The sequence below is a fragment of the Orbicella faveolata genome, unplaced genomic scaffold, assembly GCF_042242905.1.
Source record: "Orbicella faveolata isolate gen_17 unplaced genomic scaffold, um_ofav_v1 contig_25, whole genome shotgun sequence".
In the NCBI taxonomy this organism is placed as follows: Eukaryota; Metazoa; Cnidaria; class Anthozoa; order Scleractinia; family Merulinidae; genus Orbicella; species Orbicella faveolata.
This window is the reverse complement of record NW_028301553.1, coordinates 14,614,711-14,640,000: the sequence shown is the minus strand read 5'-3', so window position 1 is coordinate 14,640,000 and position 25,290 is coordinate 14,614,711. Positions and strand designations below refer to the sequence as shown.

Genomic DNA, 25,290 nt, shown 5'->3' with positions numbered 1-25,290 from the left:
AATTGTTCGTCATGTATATAAAGCTAATAATCTGGTCACGGACAAACAATGGGCATACCGCGCAGGATTTTCGACAGAACTGCTACTGCTACTAACACAACTTACCGAAACGTGGAGAAAAGCGGTAGACGCAGGCTTAGTGGTAGCAGTTGCCTTTATAGATTTTAAAAAGGCATTCGACAGTGTGTCGCACACCATTCTCGAAATGAAGTTGGAAAGGGACTCTGGCATATCGGGACTACTCCTGGACTGGCTTAAAAGTTACTTAAAGGAAAGACAGCAATTTACAGCTGTTAATGGAGCAACTTCAGAGATGATACCGATTTCTTTCGGAATTCCTCAAGGGTCCGTTTTGGGGCCAACACTTTTCACTCTTTTCACGAACGATCTTCCGTCCTCTGTGTCTTCCGGATCCGTCTATATGTTTGCCGACGACACAACGGTTTACTGCGTGAGTGACACGGCAGAAAAAAGTATTGCCCAGTTAAATTCTGCCCTCCGTGAATTGAACGAGTGGTGCCTCATTAACAGATCAACACCCCACCCAAGTAAAAGTGAGGCCATGCTAATCTCTAGAAGAAATCTCCCGGCTAATATTCCCCCGATCTTCATTGGAAACTCTACAATTGAATGGGTATCGAAATCACGATTACTGGGAATGACCGCTAATGAGAAACTGACCTGGACTCCGCATATGCTGGAACTCAAAAAATCATTTGCTAAAAAACCGGCTAGGATTACTTAAGAACTCGAGATTTCTCCCTAGGAACGTTCGTCAAGATCTCTATTTTAAGGTCATTTTGCCCTCAGTGACCTATGGTCTTATACTATGGGGATCTTGCTGCAACTCCGACTTATTTCAGTCCCTGGAAAGACTTCACTGCGGGGCTGCGAGGCTTATTTTTAACTTGCCGAAAGACATGGCTTCTGCTGATGTCCTACAACGGGCCCAATGGCCCACTCTGTCTATTTATTATAAATCAGCCATTTTTATCTGTTTTCATAAAGCTTTTCACGATAGGTTACCTGTCACATTAATCGATCTGATTTCTAAGAAACGGGCCACAAATTATTCAACCCGGACCTGCGCTTCTTCAATTGTTCCCCGCTTCAACACGCGTTACATGAAAGACTCTGTCGCGTTCAGAGGCTCAGTCCTGTGGAATGCAGTGACCAACAACTGTAGTGCCCTGACAAAAAATGTTCCATATCGTGACCTCAGGCTAAAGCTTAAATCTCTAGTTAATTTTAATGAATTCAGCTTTAAGATAACGTCTGGATCCACTTGTAATTTTAGAAAAGATGACTTTATATATACTTAAAAATTTATGCTAACAATCTCTTATTGTATATATCGCTGACTTAAGTTCAAACGCTTTTTCTGTAAATACCCCTAGTTTTTAGTTTTTAGTTGCTTAGCGATAAGTTAATTGCAAACGACCCCACAAGCTCATGTAGCTTTAATACTCATCGTTTTAAAATAAAGGTTATCTATCTATCTATCTATCTATCTATCTATCTATCTATCTATCTATCTATCTATCTATCTATCTATCTATCTATCTATCTATCTATCTATCTATCTATCTATCTATCTATCTATCTATCTATCTATCTATCTATCTATCTATCTATCTATCTATCTATCTATCTATCTATCTATCTATCTATCTATCTATCTATCTATCTATCTATCTATCTATCTATCTATCTATCTATCTATCTATCTATCTATCTATCTATCTATCTATCTATCTATCTATCTATCTATCTATCTATCTATCTATCTATCTATCTATCTACGGACCGCGTAGTGAGGTCCGTGCGTCCTGACCGAGAACCAAATATTTTCCAGCCAGGCCCGACCTCACTCAATCAATAAGCATTTTATCATTTGACCATTTTTGCTCTTCATTTGTGAGGAGTGTTTACTTTCTTTCCGCGCTTTCGTAGTACCGTAGAATTTCGGGGCCGTTACTTTCAGATTTAGCAGGTAAAAGGGGACGTCACTTTCGGATTCCTCCGTGTGACCGTTGCTTTCGGATGGTTTAAAAACGTTTGTACGGTAATTCACAGTCGTTTTAGACAAATGCAGACCCGTAACATGGAATTAAAATGTCTGTCTATATATGTTACTAACTAACTACATAAACAAAGCAAACTGTAGAAACAAAATAGGTCTCAAATGTTAGTACTGTTGGACGAAAGTATCATGGTCGTAATGTAACTAATTACCAACTACTTATTAACCGAGCATGAGGTCTTTAAGGGGAAATCTCAAACAGAGACCTTGCCGTATTGACCGAGCGATTGCGAGGTTAATACGGCAAGGGCGAGGTTTGAGATTTTCCCGTAAAGACCGAACGTTCGAGGTTAATAAGTTGTTTATTATATAGCTTTTTGCTTTGGTTTTGCAGGCCCGAAATCGGCCCGTGGACATTACGGGAAAATAATGCCCTAGAACTAGCCAATCAGAGCACGCGTTATATCGATTACAAACACTAACCATATAATAAACGATATTATTTTACCCTGCTGCCAGGCAAATTCAGCTTATAAATCATAGTTTTTTAAGAAACATTCAGTTGAGTTCGAAATAAAATCACAAATAACTCATCAAGTTGTTACAGTCGACAGTCAGGCTGATCCATCTGTATTGCGCTTGAGATCAGAGTCTCTCTCTTAGTGACTTCTTCAAAGGGTCGCTACTTTCGAGGGGCGGCCAACACAACGAGAACTAAACGGCACGCAATGCATGTAGAAGCGATGACGTTTAAAAATATTTTGGCTATCCTAGACATTGCAAGACAAACTAACGGATGCATAAGGTAAATAAAAGGTGCTAAAATTGGCACAGAAAGCGAGGAGTAGGAAGAATTTTCAGGAGTTAAGCGGGTTGAAGAAATGGTGCGACAACAGGTGAGAGGCGAGAGAAAGCGAAATCTCTTCTGTTACTGTTGTTCTTTCTGACTGTGATCCATGCAATATACAGCAAAAACGGCGAAAATTCCTGTGTGGCACCAAAATAAATTTTTTCCTCTCTTCGACTTCAGAAGAGGTTGCCTAGTTACCGAGTTAGGATTTGGAATTGGTTTTCGAGTTGGATTTGGAGTTGGATTTTCCAGTTGGATTTTTGAGTAAGGACTTTTTTGGCGGGGTTTCTAATAAATTTTCAGTGGTTTTACACAACGTACTTTGTTATCGCCTTGACGTCTTTTCAAGATGGAGGAGAACGAGGACGGCAGATTGGTAAGGGCAATCTCGTTTAATCTACCTTAGTATTGCATTCGTAACTGTATTTTGGGTTGGAAACAATAGCTGACACTTCAATGAATGCTTAGTTATGAATTATTTATTAACTTTCGAGTGTCTTTTCATTTGCGTGTCAAATCGGCCGGGATTTTAACCATTAAAATCTTTCGTAAAATAATGTTTGATTTCAAGAGAATTATACACCAGACAAAACCTATATGTGATCGCAGAAATGTTACCTGGTTAGAATTTTGTTGTCAGAAGCACATGATATATCCAGGGCCGGGTGGAAGTGCCAAATATAGAGAGGCAGAAGAAACATTTTCGGCCATTTATGCGAGTCAATGTAACGAGGTGCAAATTATCTCTGTCCCAACATAACTGATTTTCTAATACCATCAGAATTGACAATTCTGATCCCAGATCAAGAGTAATAATAAAAAGTAAAAAATATTGTAATCCCTATGCCAGGAGCTAAAACTTTGTTCCCTGATTGAGCATATATTGCTGGTCCAATATTCTTCGTAGTGGCAAAAATTCTTCAGATTAGCTGTGTTTTTACAGATGGTCATTGATTTAACATCAAGCCCCCTTCAAGAAAGACCTTGAACATGGCAGTGATAATGACGTGAAGAAAGAAGACGAGATTGGTTTCTTTTGTTCACTTTTCTCATTGCACACACAGGCTGTTTTATTGACATCTAAGTAATATGTGGTTTAGTGGTCCCAAACTGCCAACAAAAGGCATCAAAACAGTTTGCATTATTTTAAATTTCACCTAGTGCTTTCAAAAAGACTCTACATCCTTACTCGAAAATCCAACTCGAAATCCTAACTCGAAAATCCAACTCGAAATCCTAACTCGAAATCCTAACTCGCAATTTAGTTTGTCTCAACGTTGATACTTTAAATGTGCAATCTTGAAACTGTATTTCTCCAGTTTTAAATGATTAATTGGATGTCTTTTATTACAATTTCGTACAGCCTAAAATGCGATATTACAGTACAGTATGCTAAACAGCCAAGGCTGCCTCAACTGAGGTTTCTATGTGCAGTCTTTTGATATCACACATATATCTAAATGTGGCATTTCAGCAAGAAAAAATGACAAAACAAAACGTGGTTACTTATGTGAACAGTTAGTTAATTGAGCTTCAAGATATCTATTTTCCTTCGGTTAGGATTACAAAACTGAATGACTGAGATCTGCGTACATCGGAGAACGCAAACGACGGCAGCTAATTTTTCGTATTTTCATTTGAAGTTCAACGTTGGCATTACATATTTAGCCTGAGCAAGTTCTGAGACCGATAGGTGCTCTGAACGCATCTAGACAATTGAACTATTTGAGGGTAAAATACAAATTGGTATTTACTAGCGTTGTCGTCGTCATTGCTTAAGCTCCCTAATCACACAAGACGAACCACTGACACTCCTGGACTCAACTCATTCACTAAAAATGAAGAACCCCAAAGGGACTTCAAAGAATTATATGTTCAAGGTCGTTTCCATGGACATGGTAACGAGGTTTAGGGCAAGCCAATTTATCATTAATGGAGAAGGTCACTCCAAAAAGCTTATATTTTTGTCTTCCTCTATAGTAAGTAAACATTCAGGTTTTTCACTCACCGAAGTCCAGCCGCTTAAGTGCCCGCTATCCTGAAGAAATTCGTCTCGAAAGTGGCGACTTCGGATGCCGTCGTTTTAAACTGTACTTGGCAGCCAGGCCGTGTTTATGTGATGTAATTCCGTCGGACACGAAATTTGCGGGAAGGAGAAAACCCTGCAACTGACTTTGCATCCTTCACAAGGTCAGTAAAATGTTTTTTTTTTCAGCGATTATCCACTTCCCTATCTTCACTGCTTTCTTTCTTGGAGTTTGGAGCGTGTTTGGCCTAAAATAATACGGCTTCAGAACAGCCATAGCCCGGATTGGTAGTTAAAAGGCTTGATGGAAGACACTTGGACGAAATGTCTTGGACGGAATAACGTCACGAAAACGCGGCCTGGCTGCTGAGCACTGTTCAAAATGGCGGCAACGATGTCGAATTTTGGGCTTTTTTGGATACAAATTTTATAAGAAAAATGTGCACTTTAGAGGCTGAAACTTCGGTGAGTGACTAAACTTTGTGCGAGGTTTTTATTAGCATTGACAAAAAAAACCAACAGCAAAGAAATCGTTTTCCGGAGTGACATTCTCCTTTGATACAGGCTTTGGAAATTAAGAATTTACAGTACTCGAGATATTTGAAAATTCTTTCACGTTTTTTGGACAACAAATCGAGTCGATCTTAATATCACCTGCTGCACGTAATTCATTGATTACTAGTTGGTGTGAATTATGCTAAATTTTCTGAACTGGATTACTCTTGCCACTGGCAACCAAAACCCCTCCACGACCTTTTGTGCTAAGGTCGTGGACGCTGACGTCAAAAGATTAACGTTCTGGTACATATGAAGGGACTTCAACCCGGCCACGGCGGCGCGCGCGTGGGAAATTGGAAATCCTAAAATGGCAGAAGCTAAACACCCGGCATTCAAAACAGGCAAAGAATTATCGACCTCAAATAGCTGAAACAATTTCGCACAACCAACAACTTCTGATTTGGAACAAAGTTGCTTTTTAGCCAAGGTTCCCGCTAGTGTTATGTTTACTGTCATTGTCATTAATTGAAAAGTTACAACGTTACTATGATTTTTCGAGTTTGTAGATTTGTTGAGTATTGTGCACTTCTTTGTTTTAACGTCACGTCATTAGCATGACGTGACGCAATGAACTTGTGTGAGTAATTCCTTGATATGGTAATTATTTGCTAATTAGTTCGAATTATGCAAATGTTTCTGAACTGGATAACATTAGAATAGCCATTGGCCACCAAAACTCCTCCATGGCCTCTTGTGTCGAAATGAGCTGTCAATGACGTCACAAGGTCGTCGTTAAGGTAGATATTGACACTTTTATCTGAAGCGACTTCAACACGAACAATGAACCAAACTCCCCCGCTTGGCCTACCATTGGGACACGAGCCTTTCCTTATAAATACGGGATTCCCGTTTAAAACGTAACCAAGTTGGAAGCAATCATCGGAAGTGTGTAGCCTACAGGAAATAAGCAGACACGAAAAACGTTTTTCATTTGATCTAACGATGTGGCCAATAGAGTTGAATGCTTATAAAGCTCAACTCTTCGCAGCATCCAAACAAACATGGCGTCGTGTGTTGTGGTTTTTCCTTGAGTAAAATCTTCGTCAGAGAATAGATTATTTCTAGACCCTCAGTGGGATTTTCGAAACCAGGAGTGATCTAAAATAACTTGATGGGGATTACCTCTGGAATGAGGCCTCTATGGAGGATTCACTCCCTCACCCTTGATACTTTCTAAATGCTAAACAGAAAGTTCATGAAACAAGGCCAGTGTTTTGCTAAAGGGTAAATTAAAGACCACCGGGAATTAACCTGAAGTAAACAAAATCAAAGTTAGTTTCGTTGATAGCGTTGTACGTCACTCCTGGGTGACCAGAATTCACGCCAGCACTTCCAATCACATTCATCAGTTCAACTGTCATTCTGTATGGGTCCCCGGCATTGATCTCGTCCTTATGAAGAACACGACAGAAACCACTGGAGGGCCACGAACCATGCCTGGCATCCACTTCATAACTGTTTGTAACTTCCGATATTGTCACACTAACACAGGCTGCTGCAGCTGTTAACAGGAGGAATATGTTAAACAGGCGAAACCAGGGACTGAGGACATGACGATTGAGCTCAAATCATTTGCAGAGCCAAGATCATGTGTCGTAACCACTCTTAAGGGGGTATTTGATTAGAAATAAACTTTCCAGGAATGCCGTAGTCAAACTTTTGCTAAATTATGTGAAGCCGTATGAAGCCATATCGTCATATATTTGAGGGAAACAGTTTGCTGTTGAATTAACTAGTTATGAATGTATCTATTTTAAGTCTCATAGCACAAGATCAGCGTCAACTTAGTGTTGTTCCATTGTCAGATAGTTTAAAGAAAACTGGCTGGACGTCAGAGTCCAGTTTAGCTAAATTTTATGACAAAAAGATTGTAGAAGACACTTTGGACAATACATTTTTTGTGATCCCTCAGTGGACGACAAGGTGGAATGCATAATTTAAACGAGACGTAAAACAACAATAATGGAAAGTTCGACTCTAATTATCTTTGTCCCCGGCCCTCCTTTGGGCCCCATCCTGTGTGATAAACTTGACTACGATGCACAGGTGTGGTGCTTTGAAGGCTGAGCTCACGCAGGCGCAACGCTACCTTACGGAACTGGTGGAGACACATGCATTCTGGAATGGAGTCCAACGCTCTGTCATGTTCTTGACCTTCCTCGGGTCGTTTTTGTGAGCAATTCAACTGCTCAAGCTCGAATTTTTTAGTAACAATTAATAGTAGTATGTATTTGCCCCCTAAGCATCCCATAATAGTTATTTGCAACAATGCAATTTAAAATGGCCGCCGTAAAATATCATTCACTTACTTTCGGTTTTCATGTCACACCGGGCGATAAGGGCGTTCCGAGATCGCCCGGAATCTAACCAGTAATTCCCACTGACCGCTCGTGTTCCTTCGCTCGCTTTGATTTCTTTACACGAATCAGCAGGCAGCTCCGGAATGGACCCGAGGGGCACTGACAACGAAAGAGAAAACATCAACAAAGCGTATTGAAAAAGATATTCTCAGGCAACCTTTGACCAATTTCATAGACTGAGTAGGACTTTTACAGAAAGTGGAAATTAGTAGCGTTAGGTAACAGTCTCTGTAATTTGACTACCTCTTTTGGGGGCCTTCGTCATGTAATATCTGTTTATGTCCCTGACAAAGTCCTCTGGCCTGGCCTCCTTGGTCCTGTTATTCAACTCGCATATGTCTTTGAATATGACATAGTTATAGCTTTGACATCTGACGTCAGAATTGCACGCCTGTCTGCAGTCGAGTGAACCTGGACGAGCATTGAACGTGTTAAAGGTGTGTCCCTTTAACATCATTTGATAAATGGAGTAGCTGTTGATTCCACATTCTTGGGTTGCAAAGTTGCGGATCATCAAAGACGCCATAAACAGGGCGATAAGAGACATTTCTTGAGGAAGCATGTCCCAACGCCTGGTGTCTTTAGCGCCTGTGCGAAGATTAGGAAAAGTATCATTTCTTAAGGAATTGTTTTCTTTAAAGAACGAGACATATACGGTTCTATTTATTGTTTTGAAATGAAACATGTTTAGCCAGATCTGCTTAAAGACATGCAAAATTGCTTTTTACAAAGTTTGAAACGAACATTGTGTTGGATCCTATTTTGGAAGAATAACCTTGTTGGCTATAATAATCTCGTAACTGACTAGACCGTAATTCTTCAGTATTACACTATTGCTTTACTTTCGAAACGAAACAGCAAAAAGTTGACTATTCCTGCTAAACTGAATTACCAGTTGCAATTATGCTGCAGGAACTTAACTGGGAAACCATAGCCTCTAGAAGGAAAACCGCCAGAAAATCTTTCTCGTATAAACTCTCTCACAATATGGGAGACGCAGCGGCCTCATGGCAGTGGCCTCGACTCCGAATCGAGCGGTCCGGGTTCGAGCCCTGACCGGGGACGTTGTGTTGTGTTCTTGGGCAAGACACTTTACTCTTTACTTTACGGTGCCTCTCGTCACCCAGGTGTATAAATGGGTACCGGCAAATTTAATACTGGGGGTAACCCTGCAATTGACTAGCATCCCATCCGGGGGTAGTAGAGATACTCCTAGTCGTTTCATGCTACTGAAACCGGGATAGGCTCCGGCCTGATGAGGCACTTGGCCTGTATGCAGATTTTCTCCCACAATCTGACGAATTTTTCAGTAGAAGCCCACCTAAAACCAAATAATGAAAGAAGAACCCGTGGGAGCCACGCTTTTAAGTTTGTAGTTCCTAGAGCAAAGAAAGATATTTTTAAGTTTACTTTCCTCCCACGAAAATCAATGAATGGAACTCTCTTCCTGAGGGTATTGTGAATACAACGCCCGAAGATAATTTTAAGTCAAAGTTAGTTAATAGTTATTACCATTCCATTGTATTAGTTTCATTTAGATTTTTTTTAAATTTATTTTTTATTCTTTTTAATATCCCATTGTATTATTCTTTATTCAGATTTTTACAGTTGGTATGATAGCTCACGATTTTTACCGACTTAACTAAGTTTAGATGTAGCTGTAGAATTATAGCGCCTAGAACCAGAGTTACTGACAGTGCCAATCATGAGATGATGGGCTACGTCAGGTTTTCATCTATATTTCTACTGATTGTTTAAAAAGTCCAGTTTGCTGTTTATTTAAAGTCACCATCAGGGTTAGATTAATTATACAATAAGAAGACATCAACTTCATGAAGGTTTCAGTATTCGTGTGTATTTTAACTTCGCTGGGAGCTAAGTAGCGGATCTAGGAGAGGGGCCCAGGTCCCCTGAGCCCCCCTTATTTTGGTTAAAAAAAAACAAAACAAAACAAAAATCGCAGAAGGAAGAGAAGCCGACAGGGCTGGCAAACCCCCCTCCCCTTTAGCTCAAGGTCTGGATCCGCCACTGCTAATCTGTGATGGACAGCATCCCATGCCATTCAAGGGACGTGAGAGAACTCCTAGCCGCCTCTGATAACCTCTGCGGTGTGGGCCAGTACGTTAGCTCGACTATGATAACTTAGCATTTATGAGTCGTCTCTACGACAGTACTTGTTTGCATACAATTACCGTGCACACAAAGAAGAAGTTTAAGTACAGTTGTAAGATTTAAAAAAATTTCTCGTGTCTCAGTGATTTTAGTTCGCGACAGATCGGTTCAACACATTTCTTTCAAAACATTTATTACACAACAGCTACTTTCAAACTTTCAAGTAAATTAAAACTACGCACACTGGCAACTTCAGTTTGTTTTGACTCACGCTGATAACTTTGTTTTGTTCTTCATTGAATGTGTGGGCTGAAGTTTTTATGGTGAAAAAAATTCGATTTCTTTTTATGACTAATGGCTTTGTATAAAGATACCAAAAATATTTCAATCCGCCGGTAAGAACTGGAGTTTAGTCCAGTTTATGAGCTGGTAACGTTCGACCTGCTTTTACTCAGTGCGTGGTGTCAGTCTTTGAGTATACAACATAATTTCTCTGAAGATAATCTTCCAACTACTTAATATAAAATGATTTTGCTAGCAACTATTAATTTTGCCAACTATTTTCTCCCCATCAATTTTACACAAACTTTCTCAAAGTTAATCAAGGTTTGGAAAAATCGCCTGCATGGATACAGCAAAGAATGTTTCCGGCAATATCCCAGCCAGTTCTGTTGGCGTAGCGACGAAGGCGGAGAAACTCTTTATCTAGACATGCGGGTAATATCATGATGAGCACTCGGAGTATATACACTGACCTTATAAGCCAAGTAATAAGCCTGTTTTCTTCCCTTGAAGCAGTTTGTTGTCGAGATTTTATGCCTGTAAATATAATATTGATATCGTTAAGTAAAGCGTCAAAATATTAAATCTAATCAGCTAAGTACTATAGCCATATCACTGTTGGAGTTAATCGTTTTCGTAAAATCTCTCGCTGATGAGAAAGTAAGAGGGCTCTGCGGGTAATGGTTTTAACAGTCGTTTGCTGCAGTGGCCATCGATTTATCAGCGTCCCAGAATGTGTTGCTTTTGAGTGAAATACAATTCTGTGAGAAGAATACCAAAAAATATTATTTTGGTCGAAAACCGCGATTATTAAGAATGAGCAAAGTCGGCGGAAATCGCAGCAATGGACCTTTTTGACGATATCACGCGTTTCTTATTTTTTCGTTCATGACTGCTCGATTTATCGTGCCAAAATTAATTAAACTTGCGAGGTTTCCAAAACATCTGTGGCGAACTTATGAAAATATGGTACCCCAAACTTGCCTATTTTGGCCGAAGAAATGTTTGCCAGATGGCTTGGCATCTATATACAAAAACATATCTGCTAAGTTCAATTTAAATCTCGGTATTTTGGATAGATGTTTTGGATTTGCTTCACTTTAAACATGCCATGAACTATTTCTTTACAAATCAAGACGGCTTAAAATTCGAATCTCCTTGCAGGGAAAGGGATTGTCCTTAATTACGCAGCGACAAAATCTGCTTTGTTTTCCTATCGCGGAGTCTATCGCGGACTGTTTCTGACAGGGGTATTCTCGTAATGCGTGATTAGCTGATTTTATTTTCCGTGAAGTGTGAATTTAGGTTTTCCGTGACTTGTGAAGAACTTGAATTATTAACCGATATTCGTGATTTCACCTCTCTATTGTACGTTATTTTGAGACGCGGGTCCTCCGAATGGTGAGAGTCGTCTATCGAGAGTGAATTAGGTATGCGATTTGCAGTATGGAGCCTTGACTTAGCTTTTCACGAATTTGCTTTTTTTCATACACTCTTTCTAGTGTAAGAGCAGGTAATTAAAAAGAGTTTCTTACTTGCTTATTTTCGTGATTCAGGAAAACTAATCTTTTATATCCGTGATCCGTGATCCGTGATCCTCTATTTTTTCCGTTCGTGAACCGTGCCAGAGACCCCCCTGTGCGACCCTCTTTTTACTGGGTGCAGGCATATCAATTTCAATCTTCAGTGTTTTCCCAGAGTTTTTGGAGGAGGGGGGAGGGGGTTGAACTAATAATTACATACGTACATACTTTATTGAGACTAATAATTAATCCAACGCAAAAAGATTACATATTGTTGGTTGGCAAATACCAATTTATGATATATATGAGGACCTGTTTATAACAGCGCTCGCTTTTCGTCAAGAAACTGCAAAAAATTAGACTGTTCAGAGAAGATAAATCCACTCATGCTTCAGTAAAGCTATTAATTATTAATGTTAATGATAGAAAGCACAGACGCATTATGTTATTAGTTAAGATTAAAATTAAAGCTAGATTTCGTGTTTGGTCGAAATGCCTCGTATAGCTTTGAAGAATGTTATACTGACAGGCCGTATTCTTCAATATTATCGTTACGGTTTCTTTGCTTCCGTCATGATTTTTAAAAGATCAACGAGCAAGATATTTGTTTTCACGGTGTTCATCGCGTCGGTAAATCAGCGGCTCAAAATGATGACAACGCTACCTCGACACGCCCGATGCTAATTATTGCAAAATTTGTGAGAAGGGAGTACACAGAGCAAGTTCTGGGCGTAGAAAATCGGCTCGAGAAATCCGAGAGATGCAAAGATGCGTACATGACCGAAGACTACGCTCGTAAGATTCAGGAGGAAAGGACATCGTTAATCAAGGCTATGTTTGCAGCCAGAGAAAAGGGTTGTGATGCTAAAGTAACCAACCGAAACCTCTTTATTGACAACCAGGCTTATGACATTCATTCTGTCCCTCGTGAATATCGACCAGTTTGTTGAGCAATCCGAACTATCCAAGGTATGTGTTTTTCTCTCTTTCGCCGTACGGCACAAAAATGCAGCTAACAACCTGAGTCTTCTATCTGGCTTGTCCCAGGTCTTCAACCCTCACAAGGAAAATGCATGTGTCTTTATGTAGGTTTTATATGTCCTTATATTTCTTTTTTCTTTCGCACAATTGCAAGTTCCTGTTTACCCTACCTTTTTTCCTCGCATTACTGAAACGCTTTCGGCGCTATACAGGGTAATTGTTCTCCTCTGACTATAAATGTTGGATAGCTTAGGAGCTAATTAAAAAGAAGAAGTATCTTTAGTTATCTGAAAGACCAAAATTGCCAGTTTTATTTCCCGCAAAAGATCAATCCCGAGGCAAATGATGAAAAGATCTGGAGAAGCGAGTGGGGTGGTGACATTTTCTTTTCCCATGGATCAACTCATAGTAAGGTCGTCTGCATTCTCATTAACCCTTCTCCAAGCTTATCATCATCAATAGAAAATTTCAGTGGAGATCGAGATGGCAAGATCATTTCTATTAATTTAGTTTTCAAATCAGCTAATAGCTCATTATGCAACGTCTGTGCCCCGAACAATTCACAACAACAACAACAAATGTTTCTGTATAATTTAAATAAGTATTTAATGTCCAAGACAAATACAAGCAATCTCATTGTAGGTGGAGATTGGAATGTCACAATACAATCACTTGAGGTGGCGTCCCATGGAAAGTATCTACATCACAGGATGGAATAACTCAATGAACTAGTTTTAAAGCTAACTTAAAGGTGTACATTTGAGTCATTTAAACAATATTTAACATATTTACAAAATTCCTGAAATGAACATTTAATTAAACTTTCATGTGTTATGTTAAGTCTTCTTATGAACCATTAATTATTTTCATAAGCACTTTAAGCTGAAATTAAAGTTACCCTATAGGCCCATTCCATAGGCTTTAGGAGGGTCCTCTAAATCGTCTTAAAGATATATTTAAGCTACTTTAGTTTAGCTTTAATTTTTGCTTGGTGGCTGCAAAACTTATCTTTAATTTGCCTTTTAATACTCCTTAAGTGCTAAATAAAAGTTTCAAGTAACCTTTAATTTACCTTTATAGAGTGCCCTAAATGCTCAGAAAATGGTCTTTTTGTAAATAATGGAAAAAAGGACAAAAATCATCAAAATTGGTAATTTGGGAATATACTCCACCAGATCAAAGATCGAAACAAACTTATTTCAGTGATGGAAGAATTAGAGAAAGCAATAACCGCAAAAGTTGAGCTTTTCATAGGAATCCAAAGAAATGAAAGTTTGCTCAAGAATAGATTTTTTTTCTTGTTGCTCGCTCCTTCTCCAAATGCGTTGTTATCATAAATACGAAGGTCTCCAACGCAACCGACCACAAAGCAATAAAACTTTCTTTAGAACTTTCAGAACAGAGGCGCGGTCCAGGCCTATGGATGTTTAACAACTCGCTAGTTGATAATGAAGATCATGCAAATCGCACTAAGAAAATTATCCCATTTTAAGTGAAAAATACCGAGACCTGGATGATCAGAGACTAAAGTGGGAGCTTATTAAAATGGAAATGAGGGGCCTTACAATTGCTTACTCGAAAATCAAAGCCAAAACACAACGCAAACGGGAATCAGATTTGCAACCCCCCTTGAGGCACTAGAAAAAAGGATTTCTGACAGCACCAACGCCGGATTTATCAACGATGCACTGAATGAAAAGAAATTCTAAAATAACAACTCATTTTATTCTACGAGGGAAAAGAAAAGGGCTTAATGCTACGTTCCAAAACCAGATGGACAGAAAGGAGTGAGAAACCTACGAAATATTTCTTTAATCTAGAAAAGAGAAATTTCAACAGGAGCAAAATCGTAGAACTAGAACTCTCGAACGGAGAACATCTACACAAAGCCGATGGAATAATGCTTTTAAAGAGACCTCTGTACTTCTAATGGGGATATTGTGGATGATCGGTTTGAAAATTTGGGTCCACAACTTGGAAATACCAAAGCTGCAGGACTTAGAAAAAGAGGAGCCAGAAAGTTGAATTACTCTGGAGGAATGTAAAGAAGTTTTAAAAAACCTTTTTCAGCGGAAAATCGCCTGGTGAGGACGGTTTTAGCTGGGTGCTCCATTTACGAAATGGAAAACATGTATCGTGTTTCTATCGAGTTATAGAAACACGAGTGGAAGTTTGGGAGAACGAGAAATGCTGTGGGAACCCGAGCCGCAGGCAAGTGTTTCCACAGCTTTTGCGAGTTCTCCCAAACTTTCAGGAGTGTTTCTATTAAGCAATTAGATTATGAGCTCGAGATTTCTATCACTTAGAAATCGAGAGCGATTAATCTAATTGTTTTAGTGTAAATCTACTAGTCGTTCAAAACTTTATCTATATCCTCTTCAAAGACACTTCAAAAATGCCAAGAAGTGGCCGTCATTTTGGTAACAAGCGCACACTGCTACGCTACTCACTATCTATTGCAGAATAGACAGTGAGTAGCGTAGCCAATCAGAGAGCAGTATTCGTGATAGAAAGCTAGTACATTTATATTAAAACTCGATAGAAACACGGAGGACATGTTTTCTATTTCTTTTAGAAAACACCGCGACGAAAACAAGGAAAACAACTCATTAACTTTGATTATCAAAAGGTAAATTCTCTTTGCTCGCGCCATGATTACGTTAACAGCTAATGCTAGTTCCGTGTTTCTATCGAGTTTTATATAATAAACTAAATTAGTATTACCCAACTAGTGGACTAATGCAAATCCTACATTTTGATTGGCTACGCTACTAGGGGACTATTAGTAATAGTCCTCGAGTAGCGAAATTGGCGCCATCGAGCGTGACGTTTTCTTTCGTTTTATTCCCAAATAAATATTTCTTCAACTTGCATTTGCTAACTTTATTATTACCTTTTCTGTCCGACTAGTTGGGTGATACTAAAACAATTAGACCCTTCGCCCTCAAGGGCCACGGGTCAATAGCCCATTCGGCTTTGCATCATGGGCTATTGACCCGTAGCCCTTGCGGGCTACGGGTCTAATTGTTAATTAGTATATACCACACAAGTGAATAGTACCTTTCGCGCACGCTGATTGGCTGGCTCGGAGGTGATTAGCCAAGTACTATTCACCTCTGAGCAGCCGAAGAAAAACAAAATGGCTTCTCGCTTCAAATAAAGTTACTCTGGTCCGATAGTTATTCAGCTTGTGTGGTATATATTAAAACAATTATTCACCTCAGTGTGGGTGAAAGTGGTGGATATTATTGAGTCTGTTCAGTAACAGATCACAGAAGACGTCAAAATGTTGTAAGAACATCAGTGACACACTCGGCTATCGCCTCGTGTGCCACTTATTTGTTCTCACCACATTTCGACGTCATCTGTGATCTATTACTGAACAGACACACGGCAACCTGGCATGTATTTGTTAAAAAGAAACACGATTTTTAACCAATCAGCGCGCGTATTTTCTTATGACTGTTTTCTAAAATTATTTTTTCGACTTATTGAATGAAGATCTAATCAATTGCTATAATGCGGCTTATAGAGAAGGAGAAATGTCAATATCTCAGCGCAGAGGTACTATCACTCTTGTACTTTAGCGCGACGTCGGGTTTTCCTTTGGTCTTGGCGAAATGAAGTATGCCTCCAAAAAGCTGTATACAACAAGATATATGTGTGGAGCCGCTGGCCTAGTGGGGCGCAGCCTCAAGGTTAATTAATAGTGATTTTCTACAGTTCAGAGGATTTGTGTTTGAGGTATACGTTGTAGAAATAACAAAACTTCAGTTTTCGATGTAGGTCACTTATGATTAGTTTGTTAAAAGTTTAGAAATTTGGGTGAATATTTAAAGCTCGGTTGATATCTGCACTTGCAAAATGTCCGTTCCATGAGGTGAAGTGCTGCAAACAGATACAGATCTTTTGTATCAGTAGCAAATTGAGCGTAGAGTGAGCAAACGAGAGCGGGGTAACCATTTTCTTTAACCTTAACTCTCTCGTTCATTCGCCAGCGTTGACCGTCAGCTGTTCGTTATATTCAGAGACTTTTTCTATCCACATCCCTATCCATGAACACGCTCCTTCCCAACACACTTTTCACAATTTCTTCACTGTGCGGATTTGTATTCGATTGTTATATGGAAAATATCTTCAAGCTTGGTATTCAAACGTTTGATATGAAAACCTTGGGACGTAAATAATAATATGTTTAGGAGTTATGAATGGTCTTTAGACACTGGAAATGTATATTGAAGGTAACACAATACAATGGCAACTACATTGCTAAGTTAAAAAGAATTATGTCTAGATGGTTCAGAGCCACCTTAAATTTTTGAAACGTTCAGGTGGCTCTGAACCCTCTCAACAGAACTTTTTAAAACTTTGTAAAAAGTTGCATCTTATCATGCTTATCGCAATTCGATAATAAAAGCGAGGATCAACGAGGTCGTTTTTTAATTATACGTGCTTAAAGCTAAATTTAAAGGTGTTTTAACAGGTTGTGCTGTTGCCATGGAAACCCTTCACATAAAAGGGATGACCGCAACTTGTTTACCAAACAATTGTGCATTTGTTTGATACCATTATTGTAGCATAAGTTGTTAAACAGAAGTAGTATTTGTCCTTCAGAGTAGTGCTGGAAACTGCTGCCAGCATCCTAAGGCAACTTTGTAAACTGATGTAAAAGCTGCAATCTGATTGGCTGAGCTATCGTACCCTATTAGCACTAGAGTGTAATGGCTGAAGAACTTTGGAGAAACGAGAAGACGTCGCCATTTCAAGACAACCTCCAGCTATAGCACACTAATGGCTGATAGTCTACGATAGCTCAGCCAATCAGTTGTACAGTGAACAAAGAGAATTCTAATAATTAACCATTAGGTTCTTTGCATCAACTACGTTATCTTACAGAAATCTCAACCACGTTATCTTGTTAATTAGCGGTGTCTGAAAAGACTTCAGGGTCATGGCGTCAAGTTTAGTGACGTTGCTTTCCGGTCACCGAGAAAGAGAAGCGTTATACTAACGACCATGCAATTATGGGAGAGGTTATGGGCACCACGCACCGTTAGATCAATGGGAGGGGATGGCAAGGAGGCTGCTGATAGTTTACCAATTTAAGGGCCCATGAACCGATCTTTTCGAGCCGTTGCTAAGGAAAATTTATTCTCATATAACCTCATCATTTTTAGTCAGCTCAGAGTTATTTCATGTGTTTTAACTTTTTCATGATCAGTAACAGTAGTAATGACGTCATCAGGCCACGCCCATGGTCATGTGACTAATACAGAAAAAATGCAAAGGCTCCCAGGCAAATTACTTTATCAGGATTTTTTCATTGATTTAATGTTTTAATTTAAATCCTCATTACGCTATGCATCGATTTTGTTTTATTTCTAAAAGGTCAGATTTTGAGAGCATTTCAAAATATTGAAAAATTCGTAATTTTCTGAAAAAAGCATGATTTCGAAAAAGGAATGCATAGCTATGTTTTCAACGTTGGTTTTAATCGAAATTCGTTGAAAAAGGCTGGATTTAATAAAAAACTGCGTTTCCTTTAGCATTTAAAGAAACCGGAAGTGCGCCCGATATCTATTGGAAGTTACCCTTTCAGCGCGTGCGCAATTTACACTACCAGCGCACTTCGGTAAGATCAAACAAAGCCACACAGAGTTAGTTTTTCTCTTTCTATTGCTCTTGTTTTTCTGTCTTTCTCTTATTTTGTCTTTGCTCAGACTTTTTTTACTTTGCATTTTGTGAAATACAAAGAAAAGCACCTAAAACGTAAGCGAATTTGCAAGTTTTTGAGTTATTTTTATTTTTCGTGCTCAGGCTGACGTAAGTAACCGGAAGTGAAATTTCACCTCCTTAGCAACGCGCGCGAGCGCGCGCATAAATCGGTTAATGGGCCCTTAATTGTTCATAATAATTGTTCATTTTCAGTATTGAAAACTTGACATTTTGGTCATTAACGCGTGCTCGCGCGCGCGAGGATAATGTGAAAATCAATCGGAAACCGCTGGAATTAATTGCTGCTTGCTAAGGCGATAGAAAAGATTCGATTTTTGAATTGCTTTTTATTCCTAAACTTCAACCAAAACTGAACAAACAGAGTGACTCGATCCGCGCGAAGTTATTTAGTTAATTATTTCATTTTTAGTGCAGAGTGCACTATTGGGATGGTTATGGGAGCTGCCTGCAGCTAAGGAACTAAGGCGCTATGGCCATATGGTCTTATGGCGCTAAGGTGTAAACTTTAATGTCTGCTTAATTAATTAATTTCAATTAATTAATTAGTCTAGACGCAAGGAAGTAGTGGGGGTAGGGTGGGAAAGGTACATGTGTACTCTACGTAAAACACATTCCATCGCCGTCACTTAGCTTTGAACATCGCAAAGCTATATATTTGTTTCAGGTAACCCCTCGCTCTCCTTGTGGTACCATTCTCCTTAAGACAAAACTAATTTGCCCTAAACGCATGCGTAGATTAGTTAGCGTTCGTGGCTTCTATATTAGGTGAAGGACACATTGCATAGGAATCGCGCACAAATGTTGAGTGGTTTTCCTTATGGTAGAGCTCAACATGTAAGACGCATGCGTTCTAGCATCGTTAATGTTATACACTATCTTTCCACGCGGTATTTTATATATCATGTCATGTGACCAAGGACGGCAGTTGTTTTCAGGTAGCGCCAATTGTCCCTTTTTATTGCAAAAGTGAAACGTTACTGTGGCTGCGTAGCTTTTAGAATTACACACAGGTCGGTTCAACAAATATCATCTACTGTTTTCAATCTACAATAGTGTGTTTGTCAGGGTTCAAATGTATTGCTTCTCCTTAGCGGCTTGTTTATTTCTTGCCTTAATTGTGTCTGTAAGAGAGACCAAAAAGGTTCCCAAGTTAGTGGCTTTAATACTCCGCAAATTGTAAATTTGTAACAAAAGAAACCAGCAAAATGCTCAAATATTGCTGCAGACGCCGTGGCACCTAATGAAAGCGCAAATTAATTTAATCAGTCTTTAAGGAGACTCATTCATATCAGCCAAGTAGCGCTGTTTATCTTCAGTACTTTTCGTTGAAATGCTTCTCAGCCATCAATATCGTTGTGTGTTAATTTTGAATTGTTTTATTGTTAACAACAAAGGTGGCAACAGAAAAAGAAAGTGGTATTTCGTGACTATCTGATAATTAAATTAGTTCTTGTTCATCGGTAAAAATTTGCATTTTTAGTAAAACAACATCGTTTCTGTTCCGTTTCTTCATCACTACATCAGATATTTAACTTTCTTTCATTTATCTCCAAAAAACAAGGACATCTTCGGTATGTTTTGGAGAAAACAAGGGTTTCATATTACATGCGTGTGCGAGGAAAACAAAAGTATCAAGTTACAAAGTTGGCGTGAAGAGCTAAATTGTCACGTTTGCTGCTTCAGCGTATTATTCAATTTAAAATGAACGAAAATCAACGTAAAATACCAGTAGTAATTAATTTGTGCGTAATTTTTGGACCTTGAATGAAAATACAACCTTGAAACATACACACTGCAAAGGGGAAAAGCCGTAGCAGACTACCAAGGTAGACACAAACCGAAAGTGAACCGAGCAGGGGTGAGTACTTATGGGACTACTGTACCAGAGGTATCAACTGCGCTCTGCACTATCTGAGATTGTCTCATTAGTTTAAATCGTTTCTATCGCCTTAGCGGTTTTTATTACTCATGCCGCATTTTTCTCGTACTGTTTCTATGTAGATATTTTAGAGTTTCAGTCAGTGTCTCATTAGCATTCTTATAATAGATTGTATATATTTGGGCGCATGCAAAAATTTTACTTTTCAACTTGAAAATGACCGTCGTACGGTCGAAAGGTCGTTGCCTTTTAACGTTAACTTTTTTTTTACTGAAATCCGTTTCTAAAAAGTTTGACTTTCAGACGGCAAATTATCGCATGTCAACCAAATCGCGTCGCAAAGCAGAATGTAATCAGGGTCCACTAAATTAACGACCATGTCATTTAGGGGGAAGTCATGCGCACCAGACTTCATGAAATCCATGGTTGGGGATGCACGTGACCCTACTGATAGTATTTAGCATTCTCGTAATAACAACTCGAAAGAGTCGCCCTCTTCCGTATTGATAGGTGCACTGTGCAACCTAAAGGGCAAAACAAAACAACACTGTTAGCTACCATCGTGGATAACGTTTGATCACTTCATCGATTTTCTCTGAAGCTTTGAAGTTGATACATTCTTTTTTAGCGGAAAAGGAAAGAAACCAGTTGGCCGATTATGTTCCGCACCACAATGAATGTAATAGTATCACCAACATAGCGACCACAAACGCACAGCGTAAGTAAAGTAGCTTTTTCCAACAGAATTAAGTTTGCACTTTTCAAACACCTGTTATGTATCGTGTTATCAGTCATCTCAGATTTTCAAGAAACGCCAAGTATTGTTATTTATCCGACACAAAGAAACCTGACCCGAGTCGAACCTTCAATATTACTTAGTTTCCAATTTTATTATCTCAACATTTAACGAACATCTATGTACCTTTAGCTATATTAAAGTTCATCTAATCGCCTTTAGCCAGGTCCAAGGTAGCATCATCACCAATGAGTACAAACGGAGCCCAGTACATCACTTCGCTAAATTGCTCAGACTCCCTCAGACACTTCATGGCTCGGGTCAGGGATTCACTGGCACTTTTTCCTTCCGCTAGGTGAAGGTAGAAACTTTTCATGAACTCCAGAGTGGCTTTGTCGTCAATTGCCCACAGAGATACAAGAACAGAACGAGCACCGACACCCAAGAAGGCTCGTGCAATGCCCACAACACCCTCAGCCTTAATCTCACCAAGACCACTATGGCAGCAACTTAGCACAACCAGTCTTGCTTGCATTTGAACTCCCATCACATCACTCATTGTTACCAAGAAGTCTTCCTTACCAGGGATCTGGGATGCTCGTGTAGGGTTTGGCGCCAAAGCAATTTCTCCTGTTTCCATTCTACCATGTGCTGCAATGTGCACCAGAGCAACTGAGATTCCAGAGGCAAATTACCACCTAATGTGGAAGTCCTGTCTTCAAGTGAGGGAAAATGATGCTTATGACTTCTTGTACTTGGATTTTGTGTCATTTCATCACAAGAATAAGTAATGAAAGATGCATTAGTTGATGCATTGGTTCGGGTAAGTGAGTTACATTTTTAATCACGACCTAGATTGTATCTGTGATTTGGGCAAATCCTGCTGGTGTGTTGGCAAATCGAATTTTCCAGCTCTCATATTAAAGTATTAGATCGTGTTCTTTGACGTTTCCAACGAGCTAGGAAAGATGGCAACATTGTAAGTTACCTGTAATGTCATCTTTGCATTCCAGTAATCTTCGCACAGTGAATGGCGAACCACGGAAATCACCACAACCAGATTTTCGCAACTCCGAGAACGAACATTTCGCATCCATTGCAAACTTGTAGATTGCATCAATGATGTAATCTGATACTCACGGGGATATTGGGAACTAAAACACCTGTTGTAAACACAAAATGGCCGTGGCATTTATCAATCCTTCCTTGGATCCCCAGATCACCGTTTATTGTTCTTACATGTATGTGTACCGAGAGTTGTCCAAACGAGTGCTTCTACAAACCTTTAAAGAGGACTCTACATGATTAAACCGGCTTCGAGGAAAGCAATGCTCAGTAATACAGCATGTGACCGTCACGCTCGACACAGATGAGGAACGCGTAAATGTACCTTGTATACAAACCTACAGCTGGAAGGAAAACCTGGCAGTTTTAATGCTACCTCAAGTTTCAAGGATCGCTACTTGTAAAGGACCACAACTTTAATCTTGAAGCCAGGAAAGAGATTTACGCGAATTTATCGGAGCACTTTACGAAGGTGAGTATGTTAGTTACTCACTGGAATATTTTCAAAATTTCCTGAACCTTAAGCGGTCGTTAGTTTTGAAAACCTAGTGGGCAGACAAATTTTATTATTGTTTTAAATTAAAGGTCAAATGCAACGAAATTTGGACAATTTTTCTTTTGTCGAAAAACCTATATAAAAAAGTCAGTTATACCAACATGAAGCAGAATCAACTCTTAAAAATAAGTTTTGTGGGAACTGTGGCGCCCAAGACACGAAAATCCGACGATTTCCGAGAGCTTCACGGAAACGAACCAGAAATGGCCGCGCTTGGAGTGGAAACGAAATTATAGGTATTTGTGACGTAATATTTGGCGAGCTCATTTCCGCAACCAAATAATTTCATTGAAATTACTGAGTTTGTTTCAAGGATTTCCTGGCGTTTATTGACTTGCCGATGTATAAAATAGATCAAGATCCTGATGTATTATTTAGAAATGTCTAAATACAGCCGTGTAAGTTCGAACCATGAGAATCAGACAACGATTCAGTCGATATAAACTTGAGTGGATCAGACTCGTCGAGTAAACAAGATGGCATCAGGATATCCACAACGAAAGAATCGACCACATGGATTGGTGAGCCTTTCTGAATATGTTGAAAACTGCTGTTCAAAGATTAGTTATAAATTAATGAATAGAGTTAATCTTCGAATCTTTGCCTTGTTTTAGTTTGCAGAAGATGATGTTTACAATTTTCATTTCTGTCAGGGGTGTCTGGAAAACCCGAATAGCAAATAGCGAATAGTCGCGAATAGCGAACAGCGAATAGTCCCGAATACGAATAGCGAATAGTACGAATAGTGCGAATAGTCTCGAATAGAACAAATAGTGGCGAACAGTCTCGAGTAGTAGCGAATAGTGGCAAATAGTGGCAAATCGCGGCAAATCGTAGCAAATAGGGTACCTAGTATCTCGCAGTCAACCTCGCAGCAACGTAGGATGGGATTTTCCCGCTTAAAAGCGCAGACGCTTATCAGGGCAAAAGGTGTTTCTAAACCGTGATTTCTTCTGTCTTAACCGCTGCAAAAGCGTAAATACGTCTAGTCTTCAGGTTATCCTTGTGTTTTCTGTTTTCTTAATGTCGGCGATGGACAGCCCTAGCCTGAGTCCGGAGAAGAAAAGGTAATAAATTCACTGAAATTCTGTTGCTTATTTGGACAATTAATTAACGCAGGATATTAGATCTAAAGCGGTGACTGTTGACGACTATTCGTCACTATTCGCCACTTTTCGCGACTGTTCGCCACTATTCGCACTTTTCGAGACTATTCGCTCTATTCGGGACTATTCGCTATTCGTTATTCAGGTTTTCCAGACACCCTTCTGTCAGTAAGAAAAGTTGATAAGCTCACCTTCTATAAGCCCTCGCTGACAATTGTTTTGAGCGAACGTTTAACGTTTAAGCTCATCTTTTTTTGTCGTTTTACATGACATGTAGTTGCTTTTTTCGTCGTTAGAATGCTATGGGTTGCAGGGTTTTCACAGGTCAGAAAAGTTTTAGGGAAAATTAGTTCATCAAGGTTAGGGAATTTTATTTTGTGTTACGGAATTAACATTGACATTCTGAAGGGAAATCAAATAAAATTAAAATATAACATTACTGGAATCTAAAAGATTATTTTTTTAACAAAGAAGTAAATTTGTTGAAAACGTATCAGTCGTTAATGGGTGGAATTCAAAAGCATGGCTGTTAGGGGCGGCTGGAGGCTGCTACTGCATCCGACATTTTAATTTGTGATTATTTATTCAGTCAGGGAAAAGTCAGAGAATTTTTAAACCTGATAACTGTGGTAAGCATGATTTGTGGTAAACACTCTCATGACCAGTAGAAAGGTCAAAGGTTAAGTCTACATAGGAGCCGAGTGGCTCATCAGGTCGGAGGTCATCCCGGTTTCGGTAGCATGAAGCGACCAGGAGTATTTCTACTCCCCCCTGGAAGGGATGCTAGTCCGTCTCAGGGTTACCCCCCAGCATTAAATTTGCCAGTACCCATTCATACACCTGGGTGGAGAGAGGCACTGTGAGAGTAGAGTGGCCTGCCCAAGAACACAACACAATGTCCCTGGACAGGACTTGAACCCGAACCGTTCGCTCCTGAGTCGAACGCACTAACCGTGAGGCTACTGCGCCTCCCACAATGACCAGTACTGTATGATTATAAATGTAAATTGCTTTTATCCATCCTTTGTGATACTATTCCCTGCATTTATAAGTGCTTACCCGCCCATTTAAAATGTGTCAGTGTATTTTAATAAATTACTGACTTACTTGCTCACATGTAGCTTCCTATGGCTATTCAAACCACATCATCCAAACATCAATTAAACTTTATTATTTATAAATTAAATGACATACAGTACATGTGTTGAATGTAAAGTAAGCACTCTGGCCTCAATTAGAAACATGAAAGATGTTCAAAACAAAAAATATTCTGACAGAACAGATATGAATCAACCCATTGGCACCTGAAGGGTTATGGCACACCCACCTCAACATGTTTCATACAAGAGCATACAAATCCAGACAGATAAGTAACTTCTTCAGTTTCAACTAGACATGCTCAAAGAGGAATAAATAGCTCTTTTAGGATTTAAAAGGAGGTTAGTGACCTTGATAAGTTTAATGAAAACTCCCAGTGGACGAAATCCCATGTGAAAG

General features: G+C 39.3%; 2 protein-coding genes across 2 annotated transcripts in view; both read right to left on the bottom strand.

Annotated features, from left to right (window-relative positions):
* Positions 1–5,366, bottom strand: part of LOC110042036 (kidney mitochondrial carrier protein 1-like) — a 38,538-nt gene extending 33,172 nt beyond the window's left edge. The window contains exon 1 of the mRNA XM_020747353.2: positions 4,882–5,366. The gene's annotated coding sequence lies outside the window, so the exon portion shown is untranslated. The remainder of the gene's footprint in view (positions 1–4,881) is intronic.
* A 694-nt stretch (positions 5,367–6,060) lies between these two features.
* On the bottom strand, positions 6,061–8,379 carry LOC149109111 (uncharacterized). The gene is made up of 4 exons (XM_089294593.1): positions 8,061–8,379; positions 7,767–7,916; positions 6,709–6,958; positions 6,061–6,351 (listed from the first exon to the last, which is right to left on the bottom strand). The coding sequence occupies exons 1-4, from the start codon at positions 8,377–8,379 to the stop codon at positions 6,066–6,068; spliced, it is 1,005 nt and encodes a 334-aa protein (XP_089150719.1). The 3' UTR covers positions 6,061–6,065.
* Positions 8,380–25,290: the final 16,911 nt, after the last annotated feature.

Coding starts and splice junctions, on each gene's coding strand:
- LOC149109111 (XM_089294593.1), bottom strand. CDS start 8,379: ATGCTTCCTCAAGAAATGTCTCTTATCGCCCTGTTTATGGCGTCTTTG. Junction 7,917..8,060: donor GACGAAGGCCCCCAAAAGAG/GTAGTCAAATTA, acceptor TTTCGTTGTCAG/TGCCCCTCGGGTCCATTCCG. Junction 6,352..6,708: donor TTTGATTTTGTTTACTTCAG/GTTAATTCCCGG, acceptor TATTTCCTGTAG/GCTACACACTTCCGATGATT.